Below are 9,446 nucleotides of genomic sequence, written 5' to 3' on the forward strand. Positions count from 1 at the left end.
ACAAAACGTCAAATATGGATTGTCTCCTTATTCTTAGCTTTCTCCACATTGCTTTTTAGAAAGCTAATTACCCTGAACAAATAAAACTATTGAAGCCATTCACAGATAACTGAAAAAGCACGACTATACTGACAGTGAAAAACAAACATCATCTACACAAGCTCATTTTTTAGTGTCTGCAATTTTGGTTTTAGTTGCTTTCTCTCATCGTCTAGCTTCAGCAACACTACTTGAATGAACTCAAAAAAGCCAGTACACTTCTCAGGATAGCTCAGATGCAGAGCATAGATTAGCCCAAACAAACACACCAGGGCATCAGTCCATGAGTGATGAGTCATAACAACCTGATCTTCAAGTACTATGAACACTTGGCGTGGTGAGAAAGGAACTCCTCCAGGCACCTCCTCTTCATCGACATCAGCAACCAGAGCAATTGTGGCTTCATAGAACTCAATTTCCTCCTATAATACACAGTGCACAATTATTCATCTGTAATACCTCTGTTAAAAGTATAAATACAAATGGTCAGGCACTTTTCTTCAGTTTTTCAAATTCTATATATCATAACATGTTTTAAATTGACAGTGAAGGTTCATTTTTCATTCATCCAGTCAAATCAAGGATGAAAGAAGTTTATAAGTCATTCAACTTCACGTCTTCAACTTTCAACCCAAGTCCAGATGACTTATAAACTCCTTTCAACCTTTTTTAAATTCAAATGTGCAAATTATTGTAATACCCAAGTACCTTGCATGTTTTGAAAATCTCTGAAGAATCCTCCTTGAGGTACATTGGTAGGCCGGCCAGAGCTGCTGTTCTAGTTGCATAGATGTCGTTTTTGTCCTAAAAAAAAAAAAAAAAAAATATATATATATATATATATATATAAACATAGCAATGGCAACTGCCAAGCAAGCAGAATAATAATTAGTATTTTTAAATACCTGTTTTCCATATGCCAACAAAAGCTGCTCCATCCTTTCACCGACCCGTCCAGTTTTCCTCTTTTTGTAAAGTCCAATCAGCTGAGGAGCATAATCATCCAGTGCAGCATAAAACACATGTGGCAGATTCTGATTGGTGATCCGATGAAATTCAAAGTAGAGCTGAGGAGAATTCCAAAAATATTATAAGCAAAACACAGCATACTATATGAACAGCAAATGTTATATATGTAGTTGTACTTACCTGTGTCTCATGAAAGAGTGCTGGCCATCTGTCCTTGAGCTCTGATACAGGAGGAGAAGTGGTGACAATCTCTTCACGCCGGAGGGCAAAAGTGGGCATCATATGCTGATGAATGAGAGGGATGTCTCTTTCTGCTGAGGTCTTCTTGAACTCCTCTACCATCTCAAGTCTTCTGGTTTCCAGAGACTCCCTTGTTTCTCCAGAAGGATAAGAAGGAAGGAAGTTGACCTCACCTCTCCTAGGTCTTTTAATATTGGCCCTTGGTGAAGCTCCATCTGGGTTTGTTCTGCTGCGCTTTCCAGCATTCACAGCAACATCCATGATGCCAGCTTTAGCCAACTTCTTTCTTTGGTTTCCCATTTTATATCTCAGGCTATTCTTCCACCCTTCCCACCCAGTGTCAGAATTCCTCTCTTTCAGACAGGGATGTTTTCTAACTAAAGCTTCTGCAGCCTTGCCAATTTGTGTTGTACTAGGGTATGCTTTTAGTTTGTAGATTTCTTCCCCCATTGTCTCAAGTATGTTGTGTTTTTGATCTCGTGTCAGCGTAATTACTTTCCCATTTTTATCAAATGCTGCATTACCCTCTCTTAATACATGTTCCACTTCATAAGAAAATGGCGGAACAATAAAAACTTCTGGCCATCTACTAATACGCTCTGGTGAATCTATGGTATCAGTGCTATCAGTCTGAAGGATTGTGTCATCAGTGCTCGTTGAAATCCGGTCAAGCTCAACTAACCTGACAACTTTAACAGATGCTATAGCTGGCAGGTCTTCTATTTTAACCAAATTACACAAGGCATTATCAAAATCTGGGTCATGAAACTGAAGCCGAAAGTCAAAAGTAAAATTTAGCCTAGATTTGATCGCATCTATGAGGGCTTGCACACTGTTTGGACGAGATGGCAAAATAAGTTTTTCAGCGTTATCCTTATCAAGGATGACCCTTAGCTTCAATATTCCTGTTGCCTCCATCTGAATTTGTTATTTCTGTAACAGACAGGTTTCACATATTATAGTGGCATTTTAATACATGTTTGTGTTTACAGTTATTTGCAAAATATTAATTGTGCAAAAATATAAAAACATTTATGTGAATACAAAAAAACTGAATAGATGAATTACCTTTGCATTGGTTCAGAAATTGGTGGAATCAGCTGATGTCTCAGTTCTGTTTCTTTAGTCAGACACTGGAATGAAATGGTTTGTTGTTAGAATGAGTTCATTTGCTATCTTGTAAGCAACATGCGGCATGTGGTCAGACAGTTGGCACAGAGATTTTACACTGTGACGGAGACCCCTCTGTTGATTCTCTGCTACTTCATATGAACGCAAGTGCTCAACGTAATAAGTGTCATAGTCTTTCAAGAGAAAATAAATGTTGTTTCTGATGAGCAGTACATTAAGAATCTCTTTGAACTCTGGCAATGCAGCATAAGCACCTGTGCATACAAACATGCCAATTGCAAAGTTTGTGCCATTAATTGTAACCTTTTTTGTTGCATATATTGTGTCACTGTCAGCAATACCTGAAATAAATAATTGTGTATCTGCAGGTAATGATGAAATGTACAAAGACTCCATTTTGGATGTTTGCACAGGTGGTTTGAAAAACGTTGATGAGGACAAATAAAATGCCATCATGCTTTGATGTCTCTCTGCCAAAGTTTTTAGTACATTTTTGTAGTTGTGAGTGTCATGAACTATTTTTTTGAAAACCTTATGCTTTCCCTCAAATCTCATTGTCCAAAGATGAACTAAGGGACCAAAGCACTTTATTAAGTGTGGGTAATGCTCGATGTAATGATGCTTTGGCCTGAATCGAACATTAGGAAACACTTCCTGAAAGAGTTGTCTGTGATCTAATATTTTACAGGCCATGTACTGAATGGTCTCGTCACTAAAAGTATGAGACATGGCAAGCTGAACTACGTCCTTTAAATCCATTAGCACTTCCCAAAAAGTGTCTCTTTCTGGAACTTTGGAGCCAATGAGAAGAGGCAACAGTCTAAGAAGGGCATGATTTTCATGCCCGTTCCCACCAATGGTCCCTCGCCTGGCAAAATTTGAGGGTATTGGATGAGGGCGATCAACTTTGTCAGAATGTTGGTAGGGAAAGCGCAGAATTGCTCTGTTTAAGTCTTCTAAGGTAAAATATCTCTTAGAAATCAAACCTTTTAAACAATGTGCCAACTCCACTGGAACGACACCTTCAAACAGGTCGTGTAGGAGGTCAGGTGGGAAGCCTGTGACAGGATGGAAGAAAGAGAGATGGTCAGAAAGAACACAGGGGTTTTTAACACCATAGTTTTCCTCAATGTCATCATTCTGAAGCTCTTGCACAAGATTATCATGAGCATCTTTTGTTCTCATTACATAATTCCCTGTAACAGCATTTTCAGTTTGCATTTCTGTTTGGGTGGCATGACAAAACCTACAGAAATATGTAGACCTGAAACTCATTGAAACCAGCAAGTCCATGGGCAGCAAGGTTGTCTGCCACAACAGAGTAGACAGTGCCTTTAAGACATTCACCAAGAGTCTCAATGTAGACACCTACTTCTTCAAGAGTTTTCAGATCATTTAAGAGTGGTGACAACATTTCCTTATACCCAAACTGGCGTACATCATTGGAATTGCACAGCAGAGCAAGCTGAGTGCAGTGTAGAGCAGAACGAGATTTAACTGGAAAGTTTGCCAGTGTCCAATAAACTGCAAAAACTTTATGTATTTTCTTTGAGGTACCAAGTGGGTTTGCGATTTCAAAATCATCCACGTAAAGTATTATTGACAATTTCTGTCCCTCTTGTGACAGTAGAACATTTTCCTGGTAGTAGGATCCATCACAAAATGACATGAAATGTCCAGGAATCTGTGTGGGTGCTTGTTTAATTTCTTCAAGCACATCATTTTTTTTCAACAACAATTGCAAAGATGTGAGAATAGGCACATACATATAAGTGTGCTTTGACGATTCAATTAAATACTCCACAGGTTTGACATATGGAAAATTTGCTTCGTAATATGATTTCCTCCTCTTTGCTGTAGATAGTGGTCCTTCAGATGTGACACATTTATGTAAAACATTACTATCAGAAACTGCCTGACAAATCTCATCCACCAGTTTGTCCGTATATGTACAGTTGTGCTTTTTCAGTATATCTACAACTGATTTTCTAACCAGAGGTACTGATAACAAAAACAACTGATCAATATGCTCAATAATCTCCTGTGTTGCTCTCTGAGACACATGGAGAATGGTCTGCATTTTCAAGAAAAATCCAGCCAGATTGTATTGCAACTGCTCTTCTAAACCCTCAATTCCACTGATTTCACTGGTGGATGCCACTTGATTGTCATCTGATGACTCTATTGAATCAAGCTGCATGTCATCTTTTTGTTCTACATTTATAACACTTTGCACAATGCCTTCATTGTAACTTGTTGAATTTTGGTGGTCTCTGCATTTGTGGGCATTGAAGGTTGAGTATACATTGGTTTTAAAATTGCAGTTCTTGAAAGGACATGGAACAGTTTCTTTTCGTTTTAAATGCCCCCTCAGATGGATAAACATTTGGCTTTCAATAAATGGCTGCTTAAAATTACACACAGGGCAACAAAATCCATATTTATTCAAATCTAGATAAGAACCGTCTTTTCTTTGTGTGGGAGTGTGCATTCTTGACATGTGTATCTTTAATGAATTAAATGTACTAAATGTACACATGCATGTGTTGTAGAGACAGGGTAAGGGTGAAATTGTGGAGTACTGACCATGGTTGAGCCGATAATGCTTCAACAACATGACTTTTATGGCAGTAGAAAAACTACACAACTTGCAATTCCACATTTTGATGCCAAATCGTTTTAAAATCACCTTTACTGGCTGTCTTTAGTGCAGTGCTGGATGATCTCTCGGCATGCTACTGCTCCTTCAATCGTCAGACTGTAATAACACAAAGCCATGAGGACAGAAAGCTAGCAGAACAGTTTTTACTTTTAGACTTTTACTTCACTTAAAAACAGTCAACCTGGATAACACAAGCTTTGAAAACAGTAACTACAGTTCATTTTCAATTCAGGTTGGTCAACTACTCTAAATGCTATGAAATAATAAAGCAATTTTACATAAGTGAAGTACACAATAGGCTAACCCTTGGAAAGTACAGAGTCAGAAACGTTTAGGTTTGGTGCAGTGCAGCTTTGAAAAGGAAAATTATTTCACGACTAAAATGCCACTAAGCATCATATTTTAAATTTGTGAAGGTGAACTTGTCCAGTAAACTCTTAAAATGAACACTAAATAAATCTTCTACCATTTTCACTGTGTCAAAAGTAGGCTACATTTGAACTTGATAAAGTTCAGCGTCAGAAAAGCCTAAACACTGATTTTACCAAAGGTTTTGTGGCATGCAGTTTGCAAAAATTAGACTACTTACCAACTATTTGATTGAAACAAGCCACCAACCGTTAATTTTTTAAATTGTGAAGGCAGACTCCATACAGCGCTAGGCGGGAATTGTGTGCTGGCAAGCTAAGTTACGAGCTACTACAACAAAGTAGTCTGATAAATTACAACAAAGTACAACTAAAACAAAGCAGTCTGATAAATGTACGCTAGAAGTAAGCATTAACAAAAAAACATAAAAATAACGTTTATCTTGTACTTTCCACTCTTGCAAAATTTCTCTTGACGAGACTTGTGTCTCATGGCCGACAAGTCCAGGCAAACGCTGGGGGCGGGGCCGTGGATGATGACTAATACAAATGAATTAACACTACTTAAACAGTTTAAAGCAACAGTACTTAAAACATTACAGAACAACTTACTTCTTTTAGTAAGATGCACTGTTGGGTTTTACAGTGTACAAAAAGTAATTTTTCACATAAAAAATGTCAAATCATGGGTTAATGGTGTCCCGCGATATCCAGTCAGTGAGTCCATAGACCCTCAACAAGCATTCGCGGAGTGCATTCCCCGCAACATTTTCCCAGATATTCTGAAAACGGCACAAATTACAGAAATCCCCAAGATCTGATATTTCGGGCAGCTTCTCCGCCCCTCTCTAACACACCAGCGTGCCTCAATGGATGCTGAACAAAGACGCAGTGAGTCCTCAGCCCGCCTTTAGGACTCTCCCAGCAGTAAACTAAGCTAAGTTTCGACGCTATAACAAACCCGTGGATAAACATTGTTTCAAAATGGCTGAAAAGAGCCATCGATGCGAACACCGTACCGCAAACCTCCCCTTCGCTCCTAATCGGCTTCCTCTCTCAGATTATTGCCGTGAATGGGCAGACAACAAGAGAAAAGACTTATCACTCCCACTCTTTCATAGCATTTGTTGTGTGTATTTTCCCCCTGTATATTAAATTTGTCTGCTTTTTAAAGGCAGTGGCGACGTTTGCTGTTTGTCTGTACCGTACTCGCAGCTGCAACGCGACAATAAAGCAGGCTAAGCAGCAGCACTCTGTAAACTCAGTATTGTGGAGCTTGTTGAATTACCCATGAGTTTTGATACTTTGCTTTTGTGCCTAATTCCACTAATCCCTGCGGAGGAACAGTGAATGGTCTAAATTCCCTATGATATCTTGTCTAGGCTAAACATTTGCTCACTTACGTATACACTGGGTACAGAAAATTATTCTTTTGACAACATTACAACAGATTTAACCCAGTGCCCCGCTTATCCTGCGATGACATGCATTAGCTTCATTGCATTGGGAGGTACATTTCCATTTCAAATTACAGCTCAGCAGTTAGCATCCAGACACACACACCGTTTTGTTTTGTGTTGTTTTTTTCTGTAGCTTGGTCTTGAGCTGCAGTGTTAAAGAGTTTTACGTGCAGAAAGTCCATTAAAAATTCCACAAATATTAACTACCATGTTAATTATTACTTCTCCAGGGACTTTAACCGCGTGTCAGTCCTTTTCTTCTCCAAGCCCCTTGAGGTCAAGCTCTGTAAAGCCTATTTGGCAATCAAACACTGACCCTCCCTAACTCTCATTTCTCCCCCACACACCTCTCTTGCCCTCTTTTTCTTCCCATGGCCTTTTTCTCTGCCTCATCATCCCCCCTTTCTTTCTCCTCCCCTGCTCATGTCCCTTTCTGTCCGGCTGGCCCTCTCAGCGGGGCTATAGAGTCCTAACTTGTCTACATTTACCCCCTGCGTTGGATGACCAATGGAGCCGTTGAGCAGAGAGTCCCTCCTTCTGCGCTTCGCCATTCTCCGCAAGTCAGCTCATGCTCTCTGTTTTCACGACCTCTGACCCTAGGCCATGGCAACTGTGGCAGGAATGTCAGGAGTGATTGGCAGGATAAAGAGTGCAGGCCCTCTCTCCTGCACAAGCGGATTTGAGACACTTTGAGGGGTGAACAATGGCGGATTTGGGCTCGATTGGATCACTGATGAGCTGATGACTGTCAAAAGAGCACGTCGTCTTTACATAAGCCCGATTATCTCTGCGTGGCGGAGGAGCAGAGGGGTAATCGCTGTAGGAGGAAGGGGCAACCGGTGGGGATTTCACCCCCATGCCGAGTCCCTCGAAAAGGGGATAGACCTGCACACGAGGGCCAGGCTTCGAGGCTTGGACCTCTCTCATCCACTGGGGGCCTTTAACAAATCTATTCAGGCGACCGGGAGCCCTCATACATGTGGGCATAATCGCAGGAGGATGGCAAAAGAGTGATGAGGGGGGGCTGCAAGGGGGGATGACACATGGAGGCGATCATTGTTCAATCCCTGAACATCCCATCAAGACGACAGAGGAGCAGAGAGAAAGGAAACGCGAGGATATATATAGAGAGAGTGAGACGCTGACAGAAAAGAGCAGTGGGACACGCAAATCAAAGCCAAATCCCTTCCATAATCTGCCTTATTAATGGGGATTAGAACTCACCAAAGAGCCTATATCAGAATACCAAAGCACCAATAAAGACTCTGCTCACACTGAGAGTTTGAGGAGTTGATATGACTCTAAAACTCCACACAGAGACTCTTGTGTTGTGTTGTGTTTCTTTTTATAAACTGTTGGATTCTACCAGTCGAAAAGTTTCAGGACAATTTGGACCCTAAACTCTGATGGAGTTTGCTTTGGCACAACAAAAAAAAGAGAGAAAAAAAGAAAAACCTAATCATATTTTGGATCTGCACTGCATTTTCCACTCCTTTCATAACGCAACATGTTTTGGACACGCTGTGTAACAGATATAAAAAGGCCATTTGATGTCATTTTCAGCCCCATCATGCTAAGCTCACTGATTTCCAACTCTGACAGAATAACATATTGTTCGAAAGAGTGAAGGGGTGCGAGCGAGAGGAGCGGCTGATATTCTCCTCAGCGGTGCTGATGGCAGTCTGTCAGAGCTGGCAGAGGAAATGAAAATGGCCTCAAGTGTCTGGCTCCCTTCCACGCCGCTCTCACATCAATGACAACCCTCGCTGCATCATCTCTCCCTCCCTTATTTGCCTTCTTTAGACTTAAATTTGCTCTTTTCGTCCCTCGTTTGCTGACACTCTGGGTACGTGGGTGGGAAAGCAGAGGGACAGACGAGTGCCGTGCTGACTTTTGAGAAAGCGTCACAAGTCACGACGCTCCTCTTTTTTTCCCCACACCTCATACGCACGTCAGATTTACGGCGAGGTTCCAACATCGTTATGAAACCACACTCGGCAGCCTGGTAGCTTACCTTAAAAATCAGGTTTAAAAGAATGTCCTGCCTTTGTCCAGGAGTGGCAAAATTTGCCTGCCAGCATCTCTTTGAGGGAAATAAGCACTTTATAATTTTGTCCACAGGAAAGCAAAATCAGAAAAGATGTTTTTTAAGGGAGATTTTGAGTCAGCTAACGGCTAACATATTCCTTTAAGACTGTTTATGGGGAAAATGCAAAAATTTGCTACATGTCAGTTTAAAAAATGAAAGGTTTCGTTTTTTTGTGTTTTTTATATACATATAAATTTGAGTGATTCTTATTGGAGGATTATGTGTGCTGTTTCATGTTGTTCTTTGTGGGGATGATTTGTCGGGAGCCAGCCCGAGAAAGCTTCTCGGCGGAGACAATAGAATAACTGAACTGGACTGGACCATTAATATAATGATAATTGTAAAAAAATTAATTAGAGAAAGGACTAATGTAAAATCTCAGATTTTGATCACTTGTGCCTATATTGTTTTTTAAACGTGGATCAAATTTTTAGGATAATCTAATAAAGTTAGACGAGACAAACTGTGATGTTTGAGCACAATAGATC

The 9,446-nt window shown here is 40.4% G+C and overlaps 1 protein-coding gene across 1 annotated transcript; it reads right to left on the reverse strand.

Moving 5' to 3' along the window:
• LOC146683685 (uncharacterized) lies at positions 1 to 7,062 on the reverse strand. Its single transcript, XM_085446490.1, has 8 exons — positions 5,631 to 7,062; positions 5,069 to 5,137; positions 3,366 to 3,437; positions 2,317 to 2,381; positions 1,189 to 2,181; positions 945 to 1,106; positions 748 to 843; positions 1 to 461 (listed from the first exon to the last, which is right to left on the reverse strand). Exons 5-8 carry the CDS (start codon positions 2,164 to 2,166, stop codon positions 153 to 155), a joined length of 1,545 nt encoding a protein of 514 aa, XP_085302616.1. The 5' UTR covers positions 2,167 to 2,181; positions 2,317 to 2,381; positions 3,366 to 3,437; positions 5,069 to 5,137; positions 5,631 to 7,062; the 3' UTR covers positions 1 to 152.
• Positions 7,063 to 9,446: the final 2,384 nt, after the last annotated feature.

This window comes from Copadichromis virginalis, linkage group LG22 (genome assembly GCF_057382275.1).
Source record: "Copadichromis virginalis isolate Kocher_CV1m ecotype Utaka linkage group LG22, C_Virginalis_male_GT1.1, whole genome shotgun sequence".
Lineage (NCBI taxonomy): Eukaryota > Metazoa > Chordata > Actinopteri > Cichliformes > Cichlidae > Copadichromis > Copadichromis virginalis.

Excerpts from the sequence above, each read along its gene's own strand:
- LOC146683685 (XM_085446490.1), bottom strand. The coding sequence starts at position 2,166 with ATGGAGGCAACAGGAATATTGAAGCTAAGGGTCATCCTTGATAAGGAT. Across the intron at positions 844-944 it reads TGTTGGCATATGGAAAACAG|GACAAAAACGACATCTATGC; the intron begins GTATTTAAAAAT and ends TTTTTTTTTTAG. Across the intron at positions 462-747 it reads AGATTTTCAAAACATGCAAG|GAGGAAATTGAGTTCTATGA; the intron begins GTACTTGGGTAT and ends TGTGTATTATAG.